Source organism: Labrus bergylta, chromosome 2 (assembly GCF_963930695.1).
Source record: "Labrus bergylta chromosome 2, fLabBer1.1, whole genome shotgun sequence".
Lineage (NCBI taxonomy): Eukaryota > Metazoa > Chordata > Actinopteri > Labriformes > Labridae > Labrus > Labrus bergylta.
In genome coordinates, this window is record NC_089196.1 from 8,281,742 (window position 1) to 8,303,246 (window position 21,505).

General features: G+C 39.2%; 1 protein-coding gene across 2 annotated transcripts; it reads right to left on the reverse strand.

Annotated features, from left to right (window-relative positions):
• Window positions 1–1,119: 1,119 nt before the first annotated feature.
• On the reverse strand, window positions 1,120–21,147 carry piwil2 (piwi-like RNA-mediated gene silencing 2). Of its 2 annotated transcripts, none has more exons than XM_020631094.3 (24): window positions 21,047–21,147; window positions 19,650–20,093; window positions 19,460–19,565; window positions 18,982–19,093; window positions 17,585–17,763; window positions 17,242–17,326; window positions 12,711–12,821; window positions 12,285–12,402; window positions 11,956–12,080; window positions 11,739–11,819; window positions 11,536–11,649; window positions 10,350–10,538; window positions 10,072–10,156; window positions 9,601–9,693; window positions 8,803–8,943; window positions 7,957–8,070; window positions 7,318–7,506; window positions 6,577–6,678; window positions 6,348–6,464; window positions 6,054–6,142; window positions 5,639–5,744; window positions 5,147–5,400; window positions 3,321–3,428; window positions 1,120–1,576 (listed from the first exon to the last, which is right to left on the reverse strand). In XM_020631094.3, the coding sequence occupies exons 2-24, from the start codon at window positions 20,067–20,069 to the stop codon at window positions 1,420–1,422; spliced, it is 3,195 nt and encodes a 1,064-aa protein (XP_020486750.1). In that variant the 5' UTR covers window positions 20,070–20,093; window positions 21,047–21,147; the 3' UTR covers window positions 1,120–1,419. The 2 variants fall into 2 exon arrangements, with proteins under 2 accessions (XP_020486750.1, XP_020486749.1); XM_020631093.3 differs by having other exon boundaries at window positions 17,242–17,332.
• Between the last annotated feature and the right edge of the window lie 358 nt (window positions 21,148–21,505).

Here is a 21,505-nt window from a genome sequence, read left to right on the forward strand (position 1 = left end):
AGCCAAACCATCCTTTTATTATTGTATCTGAGATAACATATTTCCTCAAAAACATCCTAATTCTGCCTGCCTATATAAGAATGTAATTCTTTCACTATTACTACTGAAAGTTCAAGACTTCATTGTTGGAAAGTTGTTCAGTTTTTAAATGGAAAGCTCCCTCTTCACCTAATTGTTCAGTACACTGCCCACATTACTTCTGACACTCCACAGTTCCCAGATACTTTAACTTCACTTGATGCAGTAACTCATTTCACACATGGCCTCAGACTTGGAGATGCTCTTATCCCAACATCTTTACAATTGGTTCCAGTACTCCCTGCTGAGGTCCCAGTTTGATGAAAACCCCAGAACATCATCTGCAAAAGGGAGTGATTCAAAGAGGTAACTGTGCCAAGCACAAGGACACAGCTTCCACTTGGTCTAGAGGCAACGGCCCTGAAGCCCGTCATTCTCACTTATCTCCCAAAGAAAAAGACAGCAGTGTGTCAGAGATATAACATTAAAAGAATGAAAAAACATAGAAGTGAGTGCTGCACTGGGTCGAAAACAAAATAAATATAGAAAGATCAGGTGCTCTTCAGGAACAGGGGACAATAGTCGATTTAAAGAATTAGTTTGTGATGCTGGGGTACAATACTCAATGTCCCTGCCTTTTCCCACAGCTGAAAAAAAGTGGAATTAAACCACAGTAAAATAAAGCAACTGGATAAATACATGGTGAGAAATAAAACAATTCTACTTCACTAGAGACCAAATGATGCTATAAAAACGTCAGCTTCATCAAAGAAATACATGAAATGGTTAATTCTTTCATTAAAGGTCACATATCATACCCCCTTACAACAAGTTTAAATATGTCACAGGAATCTCCAAAACATGTATTTGAGGTTTCTTGCTTAAAATCCAGTATTTAAGAATGCCCATAAAACCTGTTTATTTTAAGCCCAGCTCAGAACAGGCTGATTTAATGTCTATAGCTTTAAATGCAAATGAGCTGTGCTCAACCATGCCCCTTCTCTAAAGAGGATGTGGCTGTCTTTCTCGCTCCATGTCCTATTATTTATGGTAAGAAGGCAGACAAATTGCTCTGTCTTTGGACTTAGGAAAATTGGTGAATCTTGCGGTGCTTAATAAAAGACGCTCATGTATTTATTGAAAATTACAGTTGAAGTTTCCAGCTTTATTTATACCATGCTTAGTGTTATGGAAGCTGCATAAAAATACAGTCTGGATTTAACTAAATACAAAAACTGTCATTTGTAATCATTTGAACATATAAACAGAACTGTGAAACTTTCGGCCTTAATTAAAACATGACCATTTCTTTTTTTTAACAAACCTAAAATTAAAACAAACATTTTTTAAATTATTGCTTTGAAGCAACGTATATACATGTTAAGTACTGATGGTTTAACCTCAAAGGAAGAAGAGCTTGTCTGAAAGCTGGATCGCTGGCTCTTTGTGAAGGAACTGGCCTGCCAGGAAAGCCAGTTTGTGGGCATATTTGCATGGTGCTGGAACTCGAATGGTGCCAGGCCAGTTCCAGTACAAATGGCACATCTTGTAGGTCAGCCTGGTGAGGAATCAATGCAACAATGTTCAATGTGTTCAGGGACTCATTAAACTTCCACATTAAAGGATAAAGATGATACAGGTAAAATAAATGTCACAGGTGCTTTTTGTACAGTCCAGCTGTCTGGTGATTCACATCTAGTGAAGGGCCATTACAGAGCTACATGTGAACCAATTAAAAACATGAAATAATGCACGTCTCCTACAAAATACATTGAAGAGGACATATTATACCCATTGTCCACCTTTTCAAACAGTCTCCTATGGTCTAAATGAAACATCTGTGACCACAATCAAAGGTCTGGATAGGTTTATTCCACATTTTGTGGGTCGGTAGACACTCAGGTTACCCAAATATATGTTCAAAAACACTGTACAAGTGGATTTTTCATAATATGTCCCCTTTAACAGACAACAAAATATTTGTGCAAATTACTTCTGTTTGCATTGAAATATATGTCATGTAGGGGTGGGTAGTAACCCATGCTAGTACCAGCAGTGGTTTTATGTTCCACCATGATATGAATATTTTGCACTTCCGTCATTACCGGTTTAAATAACCCACACGTTTGGTTGGAGTGCACGCAAGGCAGCACCCATTGCTCAACTCTTTTGGTTTGTGTCATTTTTGGCGTCCCCTATGGACCGAGCAGAGCCGCCTTCTTATTTGGTTATTTTGTCCTGTACATTTCTAACTGTGTTTTTATTTAAAAAAAATCTTACCTTTCTTTCTTTTAACCTTAAAATGTATTGCTTGTTGAAAATCTTTGCTGATAGTGAACATTTCAATAAAACCTATAAATACTACTACTAATAAAGCGGCTACAAAAACTAAAACTTCTTCCAGTGTTATTCTAAATCTCACCTGACAAATCTTTCACAAAAAAAGTTCTCACAATGTTGAAATGCATTAATATGAGAGAGCCTTATGAGGAAATTGCATGTATTCAGGAGCAGCTCAACTCTGCAGGAGAAACAAAACTTAAAACCCACAGATTCCGCTAGAAGCTACTACGTGCTGAGAACTGAACAGGGACCAACAAGAACATGTTTTTTTGGTGACATGCACAGAAATTACATGAGCCTACAGAATCCTACTTGACAATCACTGTTCATTTTATTGATGACTGGGAAATGCATTCCTACATGCAATAAACTAGGGTGATGCAAAAGACTCTGGTGCACATATAGCAGGAGTTTTAAGGCTGAAGAGAAATGGAGGCTGACTGAAAAAGACCCAGTGTTCTGTCGAGATGTGCTGCTTTCTCAGACAATGCTACTGAAAAGATGTTTAAAAGTGACGCTGCTAGCTGTTAGCATGGCTAGGTATTCCAGGATGCTTTGAGCAGCGAGTCAGATGGTTGCAATACACAATGCATGGGGGCATACTTTCATTGATATATGTGAGCGGCCACGCCCACCTTTCTAAAGGTTTTTGAGATACCTAGTTTATAACTTTACCCTTTGATTAAGACTGATCAAAATGGTGGATACAGTAATATCAATGTTTGAATGCCTTACTGAGAACTAGTGTGACATTGTTGGAAATTGAAGATTACATCATAACCGCATGCTTCTGATAATTTGCAATGTGCTGTAAATAGCAGTAATTGTCCACATTAATAATGTATCTGATTGTTGCCACTAACAATGCTTCTCTTTAACGTCCAAAAAGTCCAAAAAAAGACTTCAAACCTACTTTCATGTGTTAGTATTGAGAATTAAACAAGAGTTGTTACCAGTACCTTTGCAAATGGTCAGGCGAGAGGTTTGCCGTGTTGTACAAGGAAATGTAGTGTGTAGGAAGTCCACAGCCTTCACGAATGTGATGAGCCATCAGATAGAAGTCCACCCTGAAAGAGCAAACCCCCCAAAACAAACAATCAAAGGTCACTTTAGCTTAAGACTATGTTAAAATGTATTTCATGTTATCATCATCAAGTGCATATGCATACTGCTGTTGCCAGGACATGGTGATGCTGACACGTGTTTCTTCTTTGAAAGCTCAAGATCTAGGCTGACATGTATGACCTTTCTTCTTTTTAACAAATGTGACCTACAGTACAGTCAAGCGCATTATATACCTATATACATTAACAGTCACAGCAGGTGTTCTTTAGCAAACTCTAAAGAAGTGAAAGTATGACAAGATACTAAAGTAGATAACGGTAGGGGGGTCTGGGGGGATATTCTAAAATTCAACTGAAGCTTTTGGGAGCAGTTTGAGATGAGATCATGACAAATGGGGACCTTGTTTTGATACTAAAAAGGATGGTGGAATAAGAAGCAGACTCTGTTCTTGAACTTTAGCAGCCTAAAGTAACAACACAGAAATACCCTCAAACAAGTTACAGAAGTTAGAGTACAAACTTAAGTCTGGAGTAACAACTTTGGAAAAATTGACCTTTCACAGAATATGAATAATATAATTTTTTTTTGATGCATTTATGTGTCCCTCATTTTGTTGTCACTGCTACAGCTAGAGCAATATGAATTGTTTTTATTTATTTATTTGGATACCTTGTGAATTCCCAGGGCATAAAGGCTAATAAAGATATTTTGACAAATAGTGTATTCATCCTATTTTGCATTATAAATCTGAATCTGAGAAGTAACTAACAAAGAAATTTAAGATTTTCTATAAATTCAGTGGAGTAAGAAGTTTTTTTAAAGTAAAAGAATGCTTTTAAAAATGTGTACAGAACTTATGTTTTATACTTTATAACTTCCACCCACTCAAGTCGTTGTGTTTAAAAAAAGTAAACTAGTGATAGCTTGCTAATATAACATGTAAGAATTGTGTCATCACACGGTCCGGTTAACAGTTGATTAATGTTGCGTGTTGCTGTCTGTGGGTAATGTGTTGTATCACCTGTTGTTTTGACGTGCATTCTTAACAGAGTGTGTCCGGTAGCAGAGCACTCGGCCACTGTTTGCCCGGTAATGAAACTTGACTGACGGTAAACTCCTTAATGTTACTGATTATCATTCTCCGGTATTTCATTTTGGTTGGGTAAATAAAGTTGTGCACCGTAGCAAAACAAGTCCGGACATGATGGGCGGTGCACGCTGATGTTTGCTGCCAAAATAAAAGCCTCCTATATGCCGAGCGGACTTCACGTAGCAGATCAAAGTTCTGCCACACAAACGCAAACTACACGCATGTTACAGGATTCAGATAAATGCCTGACATTAAAGACAACAGTTTGCACGTAGAGGTCTGTCACTAACCCACATTCTGCTCGACTTTTTTTGTCTGATTGACACTGACTAAAAATATGAAAATTGTGAAATTGACGGAAATCCGTCATAGCGATGGAGAACTTTAATCCCTGAAACAGTCAAACAAGCAGCACTGAGACACACAATCACTATCACCTTAATGTAATGTCTATATGATTTGTTATATAATTTGGTGGACGCAGTGGTTGTAACAAAGTTCACCTTACCAAATGTGTTTGGATTGGTGTCAAAGCTAATTAAAGGTGGATTCAAACCAAATAAAAGCACTCTTAAGCCTCTTAATTTTGTTTTTTTGACGACTCATGGACTTGGATAAAGTAGGACCAACCAGGCTCTGTTTGTGAGGGTGTGATCCAGCACGGTTCCAGGTGGAGGTGAGCCAAAGTTGTTTGAAACCCAGGAATAAAGGGTGGTGCTGATGCGCTTTTGGACCACTATGAAGACAAGTTTGGGCTCGTAGCTTGGGAAGGTCTCGAAGCATTTGATCAATTGTGGGATCTCGTACTGCTCCACCATCCTCAGCTGACCGTCTGACACACCGTCTCGATACACCACAATCTTCTCTGGCAGGTTGTGGTTCACCTGTACAAAAGACAAGTCCAATGTAAGGTGTGGGTTAAATTAACTCTCCATTCACTCTGGCACAACATACTTTCTTCATTTAATCATAACATCTATAGAAAGGCAACATCAATATCAGAAAATCCATGACGACCAGGATGTTCTTTTGGGGTTGATTCAGTCATTGGATTAACAATTTTCCAGATGGGGGGGGGGGGTATTTAAAGACATTTATGTAATGCATGGTAGTTTTAGTAACCTCGTAATATTTCTGCAGTGCGGCCAATAAGCAAACTCTGAAGCCGTTGATCAGTTCCTCGTTGGGAGTCTGAAAAGTTACTCTGGAGTACCAGCGGGTCAGTGAACTAGAGAAAAAAAGAGCAAAAGCATTTCTTTTTACTTATTTATTTCTGCTATAACTGTAATGAACACAGACATTTTCAGCACTAATCAACAGGTTGTGTTTATTTTAAGGGGTGTAACAGTAGAATTTGTGCAGATGCATCTTCAGGGAATTGGATCTCTGTGTGTGGCAATAATGTGACAAGTAAACTAGCAGACAACTGAAATAAATGCTACAACATGGCGCTTTTCCCCAACATGAGTTTCAGAATATATACAACGAGAAGATGTCAACTCTGAACAGAGACTTCAGTGGGGGGGAAAATGTTTACCTGTTCACACTTGCAACAAAGCCCATGACTGACTGATGCGCCTTGCTGGTGTCGTGGTGGACATCAACTCCAACCACCATCAATTGTTTCTAAACAAGCGAGACAAAAGAGAGAGGTTATATGTTCTCCCTTGTGACTGCAAACATGTAAAAAATACTGCAGAATCATTCATGCCTAATAAACAGGACATACTGCATTATTGTTCAGAAAATAAATATCTCATTAGATTGTTTTTCCTTTGTGTCAAACCTTAAAGAGCTAATGTTTTATATTTATTCTATTGTAAGACATCACCAGAGGGACATTGACGGTCCACAGCTCTCCTCCCAACTTGCTGTTCATCTGGAGAAGTATCTTTTGGGCAACACTCTTTAACTTCTGTGGCTGGGATATTGTCCGGACATTGATGGCCTGAAGAAAAAAAAAAAAAAAAAAAAGGAGAATTAAACTTATATTTTTATCTGCTGAAAGCTATACTCTTTTTTTCTGTTTTTGTAAATTTGTCAAAAAAGTGTTTACAGACCTGAGACGGGATGGGACTTTTGACACAGCAGAGCTTCTTGATGGCGCTATAGAGATCGTCTCTGTTGCCCAACATGATGCACACGACCAGCTGCATATTCGGCTGTAAAACATATGACAACTCTCACAGAATGGACAGAACTGTACTGCAGCCTTGGATCAGTGATAACAGATACACTCCACAATTCAACAGTGTCACAGTACAGCAGCTTCTTCATTTGCTTTGAGCCTAACATCTTAACATTCAGTAATGATGACAAGAGACAGAGGGAATCATATTGTTGAACAATGTGATTTAGAAGCTGATAGCTGTAATGTAATTGTCTTTAGTTAAACCTACATTTTGGAATTTACATTAACAGTTGCTCATGTTGCCACGGGCAACCAGACTAGAACCACTGTCAGTCATTTTGTGGTCTTATAACTGCAGCAGCCACTGCTACCAAGTTAAAAACAGGTGCAACAAAGGTTTTTAGATAAAGCAACAATTGAAAAACAACTTTTTTAATACAGATTTGTTTTTTTAAATTGCAAGGGAACATACATCTACTCGATAGATATCAAATCACCAGTTAATGTGAATACTTCCACTGTTTGAAAATGGGATGTTTTACACAAAGTTGTGGTATTATAGAGGAACAAGCTTGAAGGAAACATGAAACAGCCAGGTACTTATAAGCTACATACATTTACAAGTTGTATTAAATGACTTATGATGCTCAATATTTATTTGATGTCTTACCTCACTGGTGAGCTGAGAATGGATGCACTTTACATAAGTCTCTGTGCGATCATCCCGTAGCTCCACACGAATGGGTCTCTCCAGTCGCACACCAACAGGCCCAGCCACCTTGTTGAAGGTGGAAACCAGCTCTTCAGCCTGCTCTGCACACCGGCGTGGGTAGAAGATGGCCCAGATGTTCATTGGGATCTAAGCGTCAGATGGGTCAGTGGTTGAAGAAGGTTAAGTTTATGGGCTTCCAAAAAGTATATCAGCTCAACAATAAAGAATGTGTTTGTGATTATATACAGCCTGCTAGATTAAGGCATTGCTCTTTCCAACTTAATAGCCTAAGTGTTCTATGCAATAAGCAGATCTGTAAGTTGGTGAAGAGAAAAAATAGTGCAGTGGCCTTTCCTGAAGCTTTGAAGATGAAGAAAATCCAAAGTAACACCCTGATGTTTGAGGAGAAAACACAGTGGATACAATCACACCTGTGAAATTAATGTCAAAGGCTTGATAATGTTTCTGCTTTTCTTCTTCAACATTTCAGTCCAAATGGTTTATATATTGTGTTCCAGCTACGTTTAGTATAGTATAGTGAAATAAAGTAAAACATCAAACAAGGAGGAAGCCCATAGATTTCTCTCCAACACTCACAGAGCTGATGGAAGGATCCCTGACCACCTCTCTGGACCAGGACACATCTGCACCTGTGGTAAAGGATGAAGACTGCAGACAGATGGTTTCAATGGGCAGAATTCTGCCTTTGATCTGCAAGAGAAGAAACCAACCGAACACACATACCGTCTTAACATGAGGAAGCGTGTTAACGAGAACAAAATGACCAATGGAGACATGCATTGTTAAAAAGTCACTTCTTTTCTATCAGTTTACCAACTTTCATATGTCATGTATACATTTGTTAAAGTGTTACATGAGATGTACTTTAATTTTACCACTTGAAACATGATATGAGGTAACTAAAAAACAGGGAATCTTTCGTCTTCTTTTTTTGATTTCAAGTGTTTTTAACAAAGTCATAAAAACATTTCAGAGTGAAGGTGAGTGAGCTGTTTTAATTCTCAGACTGAATAAAAGGTACGTTACGTGACAAGGTTTGTATTGGGCGGCTGTGGCTCAGTTGGTAGAGTCGTCGCCTCTCAACCGGAAGGTCGAGGTTTGATCCCCAGCTGAGCAACATGTGGGCAACTGAGCACACTTAACCCCGCATTGCTCCTACTGCTTCGGTGGCGGTGTATGAATGGATAAGTGTTGTACTTAACTCTCTGATGTACGTCGCTTTGGACAAAAGCGTCTGCTAAGTAAATTGTAACATTGTATCACATTAAACTTTTGGGTAAGAAGAAGCTCCAAGACCATTTGCACCATCGTCCTGTCCCATTGTTAACAACATATGGGATCTAAAGTGTTTCTTAAAAGTGACATTCTTGATGATCAAAGTTGAATCTGACAACAAATTCAACATAAACAGTGGAGACTCACCATCATGATTTCTGAGCCGATCTCCAGTCCCCACCGGCTGAGCTCCTTCAGACTCTCGGGGTTTGAGGCTATGTTCTTGGTCAGCTGTTTTATGGAGTGGGTGTGCTGCTCACTGCTCACATTTATGTGCATGGTCAGGTCCTACAATATTTGAAATGAATTTAATGGATCAAATTTTCAAAAGTTTCCTTATCTGTCACACACATTACTATTCATAACTTTCTAATCTCAGGCACCAGGCACACTGCATATAATTTCAATTTTCTTCGGGTTGGGGCTGGAAGTGTCTACCTTTGGTTTCGGGTGACGTGACTGATATTCTACAGTGGTATGTGTGAACCAATAATATAGATAGATACACTGTATCAGTGACAGGAATTGTCCTTTGATAAGGCTCAAACAATAAACATAAATTACATTAAAAAGGGGGCTTGTAAAAAAAAAAGAAAAAAGGCAGCTGATAAAAAGTGTCTATTTTATACTGTTCAGGATAGTTATTGCAGAGAGCATGAAGGATTTTTTTTGTAGATGTTTATCCCAGCCAGTGAAAGTTTGTAGTGTGGAGTGGGGGAGGGGGGTCCTCTGATCACGGAGCGGTCGTAAAGTAAATATGTTAAGTTAAACAGCCAAATGATGGTCAATGGTAATCACCTGACTAATAAGACAGAAGGATGCTACACTACTTTCCTAGGTGTTAACATTGCTCTTGGAAATTAAAAAGTAATTTTAAGTATTCTTGTTAAATGTTTTAAACGGGGCTCTGTGAGGAGGAACATCATGCTGTTATATCAGATGTACCTTCATGGCTCTGAAGTCCTTTCTCATTTTGTCAGGTATTCCTGTCATGAAGGAAAGCTCAGGTACTAAAAGGATCTCTCCAGTGATGACTTGCTGCAACAAAAAATAATCAATTAAATCTGATATCTGTTCCACTTTGCATTGTTTTGCTCCTTACAGAACTAATTCACATGGAACAAGTATAACTGATGACTGAGGTTTTCCAGTGCCTCCCACATGAGGAATTAAAGGATAGCTTGATTTATAAAAACACCAAGTTCAGTGGTTGTTAAGCAATGTTCTGACATGTCTTTAAAAACGTTACAGGTTGTAAGATTTATTGTAGCCACAAGGTGGCAATCTGATGCAAGAATTAATGTTATGCCAGCTACAATGTAAAGCTTTGATTTTTTAAATGTAAAAATAAAGCTGGCTTTGTATTTTAAGCATTTGATATCATGTTATAATAATGATGCTGAAAAGCAGTTTTACCTTCCCCCCAGGCTTTGCTCTCTCCTTTGGCCGATGCATGAGCAGAGGCTGGTCCATCTCTTTGATTGTAATCCCGTAGTTCTTGCTGTTAAAATACAGCATCATTAGGTGGGAATCGAACAAAAACAACCAACTAGCAAACAAGAAACTGACAGATATCACAAAGACTTTCATGGCTGCTTTGAAGCAACCTCTTGCTCATTCAACATACCAATACACAAAAACACCTGTTTCACTTTTCTGCATGTTTTGATGAGTTTGTGGACAATCAGTCTCACCTGTAATATTCCACAAATGTGGTTTTTGTGCCGTCCATCAGCGTGAACGTGTCTTTGGGTGACTTGTTCCACTCAATGGCATCAATGCGATAGGTGCGGTTGTTATAGCGAGTGATGACGATGCTGCCGATGAGTTCCTTGGTGCATTCATCTTGGAAGTGTTCTTTGCTCTGATGGTACAGCAAGTTCCTGGGGAACAGCACGGGAAAAGGGTCAAATTACTTTTCTAGACAGACCATGTGTCTTATTTTAGCCTTTACTTTCTAAACAAAAAGAGCAAAGCTACGGCAAGACTACTTCTTTATGAATAAAATATGAACGCAATAGGCCTGTGGCTGGTGGCAAACCACTGCCCTCCAACTCGCCCTATAATCCAACCACATTCCCAAAGGAAAAGGTTATAGTGTTTGAGTGTGCTAACAGGACCGATGCACCAAGAATGTCACAATCCTGCAAACTGCAATTTAAATATGTATGATCTATCACAGAACATGACATTTATACAGCTATGTTTGGTTTTCTCACTGTTTAAACTTGTATGGTCATGTCTGAATACACATGGAATAAAAGAGGCACTCTTGATTTTATTAAAGCTTCATCCAGCAAAACTACTTGATCACCACTGACACTTGATAAAGCTTATGTGAAAAAAAATTGAGCAGGGACACCTTTATAGAAAATCTGAAAACTGACAGATAACTCGGATATACAGTATATGTATGTATGTATATAGAGGCTACAGTCCTCTACACTGTGGCTGCAGGTTTGACTCTACCCCACTTCTACCCAAATTTACTGTCTGTCAGCTGTCCTATCAATGAAGGCAGACTATGTGAAAAAAATAAAATAAAAAGTTTCCTTTGCAGTGAAGTAGGAAATGCAATTCTTTATGAAATAATTATCAATATAAAATTATCTTTCAACCTGCCGATAGGGCATCTGTGGCAAAAATAAAAAGAGACTTGTCCTCTAATTGGAAGATTAGAAATAACCTTTTGGTGTTAGCGTGCGAATGTGATTAGAATAGATACTGATGATCAGATTGGCAATTTACACGACATGGCAACATTCACCCATTCATGTACTCATTGATTATCTGCTGAAATTATTTTATGCAAAGCACTGTAAGTGATCCATTGACTACAAAGGGAATACACACAGTTCAGCCCATGTCTGGCAAACTCACATGACATCCAGCACCGAGTCATTCCTTAAGACTTTATGAGACACGTCCACATTCAGGTACAGGCCTCCATCTGTGTGCTTGATACAGGTGGAGTAGCCGGGCCACACTTGCAGCCTACAAAAGCAGGACAATGAATTGACCAGAGATTCTTTTAAATTAGCGAGCATCTGCCCCATGATGTCGAAATACAACCCCATGCTTACCGATGTTTTCCAAGAATGATTGCACTTTCTGGATCGTAATGATTTCGTCCCACCATCTTAAGTCCGATCATTTTCATGACCCTTTAATGAAAACAAATAAAAAATCTGAACTTTCTGAAAACTTGCACTGGAAAAATTGACACACAGAAAACCAAGTCAACTCAGACTTGTGAAGCTTGTATGAAATGAAAGTCCTGAATGCTATTTTCAAAAGCACCTCCTGAGCACCACGTTATAAAAGGGAATGCACAGATCTGAGTGTGGCGGCAAAATCTTGGTCATCTGGATTTTGATTTTGATTTCCTCATTGTCAGTCCGTCTCACACTCTGAAGAAACACCACCTGCATGTCATCGATATAATAAGATGGAAACAAGCAGAGAGATGAAATGTAACAAGCGTTGCACCAATATGAGAATTCAGTAATCTCCAGACACAATAATCTAAATAAACCACAAATTAAAGCCCTTTTTTCTATTACATGGATGTTGATATCCAAGCTTAACCTTGGTATATTAGCAACATAACAAATAGCTGTGGTACATACATCTTCCAGCTTCACAGGCAGATAGAGAATGGAGCCATCAAAAGCTACAACTTCTCCGGTGGTGGGGCGGTGGTCTTTCATCATGCCAAAACGCATTGCCATTGATTCAACATTTGGACTGAAAGATAATACAGAAAAAAAAAGAACTATAGCAACAGATTTATTTCTGTCCCAATAACTTGAATCATAAGAAAATACAGATCCAAGATGGCTGCCTCTGCATTAATTATTGAGGCACTAAGCAAATTAATGTAAATGTATTGAGAGTGCTGCTGTAACTTCTTTTGAGCTTTGTCTACTTTTCATAGCTAAAAAAATGTTTCATAATGCATGGCAGACAAATTCAATATTTTCAATGCAATCAGTAATTTTAGTAAAATGGTTTTTGACCTTAAGAAAAACAAATCATAGACACATTTTACTTACATGAATGTAACATGGTACTGATAAACAGCTTCATTCTTGCAACGAATTTGGATGTAGTTTGATCCGATAGTTATAGGAGCTCCTTTTGTTCCAGCCTTATGAAGAGGCTCTCTGTCCAGAGGAGAACACATACATACAGAATAAGTTACTTTGTGACAACAAGTTTAATATTTCTTTAAAAAATTCAGGAGACAGTGATTCTAACACTGCAGGATGATCTACCAAAGAATGGGCCTGTTGAGGGGCAGCTGATCAAATGTATTGTGTTGTCTTAAAAGTTAATATGCAGAAGACTCACAACCCTAAGGCTCCCAAATACTTATTTAATTGGTAAGTGCATTTAGACAAACACAGCCGACTCGGCTCTTCCTCAGGTGCTGTACAGAAACAGGTTCATGGGTTTATTTAACACAATCATGGAGTCCTGCCCATGGGCGTGGACAAAAGAAACATGGGGCAAATTAGATGGAGCTTCTTAGCCATTTTATCAAGCTCCAGGAACCTGGAAGTAATCATAACTTGAATATCCAAAACCATCAATGTGCACAATCAAATACAGAAAACATAAACATGTAAACAATATATTACATAGCAAGGGGCCCCCCTTGTGACACCCAAGAACATTTAAGTGTTCTTATTTATAAGTGTATTGTCTCACAAGGTCCTTTAGCAAAAAACTACAACAACCTAAACATTAATATTCATATTGTTCGAATATAATGGTTAATTTTCACTTGAAGAAAAAGCATGACCTATTGAAAAGTCAGTACAAGTGTGTGTCATCATTCCGCATATTGTTTTCGGCCTGTCTCAGTTGAACATATTAGTATTGTTTACAGGTTTACATCATTTTTAGTTGATAAATCAAAAACAGTTCTTGTTGTAGGAGACTTCTTTCTGTGTCACCTTTTCTTCTTTGTGGGAGTATAGCGAAGTGAGGCGACAGGATGGTTCCATTCATAGAAGTGTCTTGCGACAGGGCTATGAGTGTCACGTGCGTATTGTGCTGCAGTATTCTGCTATTCCGGTTTTCTGCTATTTGGGTCTTCAGCGCTCTGTTGGTCTTGCCCACGTATGACAGTCCATACGGGCATTTCAACATGTAGATCACATTGGTAGTTGAGCATGTGTATTTTGCCTTTAATTTGAATGGATTTGCCGCTCTGCGGATGGTTAAAGTGGGTGTTTGTTGTGAAGTTGAACTGCATGCAGGACTTGCATCTGAAATTTCCTTGTAGGTTATCAAGGAAACTGTTAGGCAGGCGCGGAGCCTATGGCTCATTGCAGAGGGGGCGGGGACCAATAGTGGGCCCTTAAACTGTCTATAGTCTATATAGCATATGCTGTAGCCTATATAGAAATATAGTATAGTATTTATGGTATAGTATCGGCTGTATGGAGATACAAGACGGGGCGGGACGAAGAGAAATGCCGCTGCAGATTACAAAGGGTGCTATTACAGTGACAGGGACTTATCAGTGAGTGACCTGCTGATGTTTAAGCAGAGCAAGTGCTGATATGTCTGTGCGCATATTCCACCGATTAAACAAGTAAAGCAGACTTCATTAGCCGGACGGGAAACCAAAGACAGAAGGCAACTACAGTTTGACATTCAGTGAAGTTGGACGTTCATCCAGCCAAACAGACAATACAATAAAACCACACATTACCAACCCACGCACGACAACAAACTTTGTAAACACTGTGACAGCAATGGCCTGCCGTTCATACAGTATGATAACCAAGCAGACACGCCGGTCTACAACACATACACAAACAAACTAAAGACCAGCATCTAAGCGTAATCTCAAATAATGATGAAACAATTTACCAATTAAGTTTTCATCAGCACTGTTGCTTTCCTGCAGCTAGCTGGGTGCTCCTCCTAACATGTTTATTTGCTTGGTTAGTAGTGTTTACGTTAGTGGAGCTAGCAACGGGAGGAGACTTGTCAGGTTGAGTTGTCAATGAGAAAACATTTTTTATTTAATTTTTTACACTTGTAATGTTACGAAAAACTGCGAGGTAAACAGAAATAAAGCAGACAGACGACTAGGTTTTTAAAACTCCAGGCAGCAGCGGGGGCCCAGCCAAGGGGGTTGCTAAGAGGTGGAATCAATGACATTGCAAACAGACCACAGCACCCCGCTGGTGCTGTTTGCTGCCGAAGTTGAGAACCCCCTTGGCAGTGGAGGGGGGCCCCTCTCTGCTCTACAAAATACATTGTGTGTCTTGATTGCGGCAAAAGAAAAGATAGACTCAGACCTAGTCAAACTAACTTTATTAGAAAATTCAACTAAATAACAAAATGCATGTTAAATTTGTCTCAAAGTGGGCCCCTTGAGACAACAGTGGGCCCGGGCGGCCACACCTTCTGCCCCCACACTCGCTCCGCTACTGCTGTCAGGTCTTCTTGTTGGCAGATCTGAATGCAGTATCATGTCACCTATATTAGAGGCTCGTCTGTGGATTATCCATGGTTATGATCTGAAGGAATTGTTCAAGGTTGGATCGGCATTCAGGATGTGCCAGTGTTTTTTTGTTGATGTTACCAGTTCTCTGAGTAGAGGAGGATATAGTGTGTGGCGTCCTCAGTTGTTTTGTTCAGAGATGGACTGAGACAGTCATCTTGGGTTTTCTTCGAGTATGTTTCCTCTGCTTTTTGAATTACAGTCTCTTTATATCCACGGTCCTTCAGTCTTTCCTTCAGTTGTGAGCTCTGTTTATCGTACGATTCTTCAGCGCTACAGTTTTTGGCTGTAGATTTCTTGTAGATATCGTTGTGGATTTTGTTGTGATCTTTCTTGATGGTTATGTGCAGGAAGGTTATCTCCTTTTTGTCGTATTCCATTGTGAAGTTGAGATGTTCAACAGTTTGTAGAATTCAAGTAGTGACTGTTCATCCCCTGACAACAGGCAGATGACGTCATCGATATATCTTCGCCACAATTTTATTTGGGGTAGAAAGGGGTTGTGAGTTGGGTTTAGGACAAAGTCATGTTCAAATAGTCCCACATAGAGATTGGCAATGGATGGTGAAGCTTAGTGTTGCGAATCTTTTTCTGCATCTTAACGATATTTTTTCGACTCTGCACCTAACCGAATGATGTGCTTGTGTTTTTTCGACTTTTTCTTGTCTTAAAAGTTGCCAGTAGTTAATTGCAATTATTTATAATTCACACAATGAATGCACTGATGATCACAATACAGAATCTAACATTTTTGATTTGTTTTGCTCTGGCACAATCAGCCCATGGGATGGAGAAGACAAGTTGGATGAGAAAAACAAAATATACAAATTAATAGGTGTTTAACGGTACACAAATTTCGGTTCGGTGCAGTTCAAAGTTTTGAAGCTTCGGTTCGGTACAGTAAAGGGACCTGATGCAACACTTTTTTTCTTTATTTGGAACATTTAGAATTTCCCTTTTACACATTGGGCTATGTGCAGCATCGACAGTTCAGACTTGTACACCTGCTCAGTTTACTTTTTAATAACATTTTAAATTAAACATTGTAAAAAAAAGAAAAAAAAGAAGTAATAATCAACTTATGCTGCATCCTTCAACCAAAAGAGTCTCCAATAAATAAAAGACATGAATGACAAAGTATTTTAGAATGAAATGAAGTAATTAATATAGCCTATATGTAAAAATATTTCTTTTTAATTACAGTGACACCTTTTAGTTTATTAAGCCAACAGTTTTTTGAATGCCCTTTGAGCACATAATAAACATAATCACATCTGGGACAGTATAGTTTCATCGCAGAACTATTAATATTTCCCTCTGTCGATACAAGAACCTCAATGGCAATTGTTATGGCTTTGGCCCCTTTCAGAATTACTAACAAAAGGCTGTCTGTTTTTTCCTAGTTGCAGTGATATTTACGTTCGCGTGGTGCCTTTTCAAGTGCTTTAATAAGTTGGACGTGTTGCCTGCGACGTACCCAATGGCTGCTGAACAACGGCGGCACACTACTCTCGTCAACGTCTCTTTGTGCATTATTGTGGGAATGGGGAGGGAGGGTGTTCATTTTATCATGCTGCAGGTTATCCTCCCACACAGACGCGTCTCCCCCTCCCCTTTCATCGCTGAAAATGAAAACGAAACTTAAGTGTAAGTCCGTAAAAAGAACTCCATCCCGGTTATATGCAACTGTCTAAACCGACTTGGCTCGAGGAACTCGTAATCTGCGCAGTTTATGTTTGAACTTTTTTACAAGTTACTAACTAAAAGCTGTGTCCCATACCAGCGGCCGAGCCTTCCTCCACCCTGAGGTGTGCTGCCGCTTTGCGGTCCATGTGGGAACACAGATTAAAGCACTTTTGTTTCGCACGCACTCGGATCGGTCTGCGTGCGAAACGGTCCGGTCCGAGTACGTGTACCTTTACACCCGTACAAATTAAGCTTAAGACTCACAGCGAGTGATAGTAAGAAGTGAGTTTACTCAGCCACATGATGGCAGCTAGAGGTCAGATTAGTGTGTCAGTGCCCTACCAGTTAAATCCACAGTAAACAAGTTTACTCACCGGAGAGCCTCCATTTTCAGCTCCATCTTATCAGGTGAACCGGCAGGCAGCTCCATCACATCTTGAGTGGTGGGCACAGGGGCTGCTGTTCCTTCACATTATTTGAAATTAAAAAATAATGCTTTTTCAGAGTCACTGACCTTAAGTCTTACAATAAACCTGCTTTTAATAAAGGTAGTTTCATGTCATTATGCAATGCATTGCAACAATTTTTGGTTGTTACAATTTTTTGATATGACATTCACAATTACTGAATATCAACTTTTAGCTAATTAAAAACAAACATTACATATTCCCCGGGGTAACGAATCATTAAGGCTATTTATTTCTGATCTTTCCCTACCGGCCTGGGATGCCGCAGAGTGCAGGGCTGCTGGTTGATCAGGGACTGGAGAGAAGGACTCGACTAGACCTGGAGCGAAACGAGGAAGAAGAGGGCGTCCTCCTCCTCCCCCAAGGTGTGGCATGGCTGCTCTTCCAAGCCCCAGCATTGTCTGAGGGGCCATACCCCGGCCATGAAAACTGAAATAAAATGATCAAATTGTTCAAAACAGATAAGGATTATTGTTGTAACAATTCTGTTTAAGAATTTAATATTTGTTAATGCTACATGCCTTCAAGTTTTACTTGATTTTATCGCAAATATTTCAGTAAATCACAAGATCGATGCACGTGTGTCACGTGTGAATCCCAAACTTTTGACGTCCTCATGAGAAATTATTTACTGTCAGCGACTCAAGGTCAACTATTATGAGAAATACTGTGCCTCTCTTATTATCAGTACCCTTAAAATAAAAGCTGTGCTTACATTTACAGAAAGAATAGCTCCTCACAAACTGCTGCACCACTTCAATTACACCAACACCTTGCTCAGAAAGACTATAAAAGCACCTCAAATACACAACCATCATTAAGGCTATGATTGGCTATGATTGGTTTTGGTGAACTGTTTAAGAGAAGTGTTGATTCAACATTAGGTTGCTGGGCTATTTTATCATAATAACAGGAATATGACGTTAAGTACTGGGTATTGTAATTGACAACAAGCTGACATTCAGTGACAATACAGATGCAGTTTGTAAGAAAGCACAGCAACGTCTGTACTTCCTCCGTAAGCTGAACTGGTTTGGTGTGTAAAGTAAACTGATGACACATTTTTTTAACTCCATGGTGGAGTCCGTCCTCACTTTTGGCTTCATCACCTGGTTTAGCAGTTTGTCAATAGGTGAAAAAACAGATTGCAACACATCATTAAAGTTTCCAGTAAGATCATTGGTGTGACATTACCTAATCTGTCTCTCACCTTCAAAAAGAGCTAAAGCTCGAGACATCTTACAGTGTCCTCAACATCCTCTGTTTGGTGAGTTTGAGCTTCTGCTTTCAGGCAGGCGATACAAATTGCCAAAAGCAAAGTCCAACAGGTTAAAAAAATATTTTATTACTCAGGCCATCAAGCTTCTGAACTTCAATGATGACTATAATGACTGATAATGGATTTTTTATTCTGCTTTTGATGATGATTTTATGGACGTTTTTATACATTCTCAGTCTCCTGTTGTTACCTGATGAACTCCTGTATATATGTATTTAATGCTGCTCACAGTGTTTGTTGTTTCTATTGTCTGATTCTATGTGGTTGTTTTTTTCTTCTTCTCATAGTTGTTCTCAATTGGCTGTGAAACAAATTTCCCATCGGGGACAATAAAGTAAAGTTGAAAGTTGATATTCCAATAAACCTACCTGATGCCTCTGCCCATCACCTCTTCAGGTGAGCCGGTGCTTTCTGGGCTGCTGACACCAAATGGGGGACACTGAAGCTTCACATCTCCCGTATCTCCAGCTGCTCCCCTTCCTGAAAATAAAAAAATAATGCTTCAATTCCTCCATAAAACGATGCATGACCATGAATGACACAAGAGGTCAGAGAAAAGTTGAGCTTTACGAAGGGAAAGGACCCACTTCGCACTTAAAACAAGTTTGTAAAGCATCTAATTGATACTGATTTTAAGGGCAACCCAATTAATTGTCAAACCTCGTTACAGTATTAGGTTTTCATTTTCAAAGCAGCATGCAAAATGTTCTTATGAGTAAACCATTTGAATTCATGATCACAAGTATTATACTTGGTCATTGTCAATGTACAGTAGTTAAAGATTGATCCCAGTCCTACCTATTTCCCCTGAAATAAAAAATATTAAAAAAAAAAAAAGGTACAGACCCACTGGTAGAGCTCCTCTTCCCCATGAGGTCATTACAGGCTCGATGCCCATCCCTCTAAACATTGAGACCAGTGCTGAACCTTGACCATGAGTAGGTACTTCAACCTGTAGGCAGACAAGAAACAGTGTTAATGTGGGAAAATTACTATTATTTTAAATTCATTTCATAGAGAGATTTGTGGAACATACCTGTTTCCTTGTCAAATCAGAGGTCTTTTCAGCTGGATCTCTTGTAATGGATTCAAAAGGACGTGCCTGAACATGCTGTGGCTCCATAGAGGTCTGGATTGCACCTTGTGCAACCCCAACCTTTGGTTCAGCTGCTGGAAGGAGCAGCCCTCTGGCTCGGCCAAGTCCTCCATCGCCTGGCTGCAGAGGCAGCCCTCTAGATAGTCCAACAACAGGTCCAGTAACTGGTACTCCTCGTCCGTGTGGGGTATCGCCAGGAATGGGAAAACCTCTGGCTCGTCCAACTCCAGGTCCTTCTGTAGAGAGCAGCATCCCTCTACCACGTCCTACAGCCAGCTCCTCAGGCTGCAGTCCTCTTCCACGTCCCAAAAATGGAACACCCGTCATACTGCTCAGATCAGGAGGTGCCTTTGGATCCATCCCTAAAGTTACCTCTTACGTCTGCTACAAGAATCAAATAGGATGAAAGTTTTTCTGTTAAACTAATCAAATGCTACTGAAGGTCCATGTTCATGCGTTACAGCTTTTATTTATTTTTTGATGAGTGTAACATCATTTTAACTGATCAGGTAATAGTTTCATTATTCTTTTAACTCTCATTTTCAAAATATTTTATTGAGTGTACTGACAACAACACCCCAATAACTTCATATTAACCCCTGCTTCACATTTTCAAATACTTTAGTCTCCACCAAACAAAACAGAGCAGTGCAGAAGGGAGAGCTCTGTCTATATTTAATATAACTTTGGCCTTGATGTTTTAAAATGCACTTAACTAGACTCAGCGTCAGAAGTAACAATGTAGAAAATATTACACAACTCAAAAAAAGTTTAAAAAGAGACTGTCATCTTCACCAAGTCATATTTTCTTTACAGGGTTATCATTTAATAGAGCATGAAAGAGGATGTGTATTCACACTATGTTACAGTTTAAATAGAGTAAAGTGGAAGGACAAAATTAAGACTATTTTTGAGTTGGCATGGTTAAGAAGCTAACTAATGCACACTGTAAGAAGTAGACTTATTTAATAAAAGTATTTTAATGTCTGAGTTCAAAGGTCACGGGAACAGTGATTAACTCACTTCAGACATAACGGCGCCTTACGTCACCAACTGGCTGTTCGTAATTACTTTTAAATAATGAATTCGTTGACTTATATAATATATATAAGACAAACATTAGACTTAACTCGTGGATAGCATAGCGACGTAGTTAGCTAAATGTACAGTGACATTTGTTAGCTAACCGAGACACGTGTTGAGGGACATTACACAGTTGGCGGTAACAACCACTAGAAATTAAATAAAACCGAAATATTCCAGGAAAATGTGCACTATTTTCTAATTTTAGCCAACAAGAACATACTGGTTGATTGCATTACAGTGGAATAACTCACAGTTTAGTCTCTGAACACGATGTAAATCAGCAGTAGATGAACTGCACAGACAGCTCCAGGAGACAGATCGATAGTAGCCTCCCTCCGAGTCCCTCATTGGATAATCACCAGATTCTGCAGCAAAGCATTGGTTCATGAACCTGTCAATCTTTTATTCTTTAATTGACCTGACACTGGCGAATACTGCAGTATCGCCCTCTGGTGGTCAACACCTGTGCACTTCAGGTATGCACTTTTTTTCCTCCACAATGTGAACATAAAAAGTGTTTTACCTTTTAATACAGAGTCATGAAGTGTAGCCTTCTTGGATCAATACAATTATTACATCTGCTGCTATTCCATGGTATCATATACTGTAACTACATTTGTTGGACTTACTTTCCAACTTTAATTAAAGTAGCATTTTACCTCTGGTTTGTTATTCCCAGATGTTTTGCAGACACACTTTAAGACAGTTAT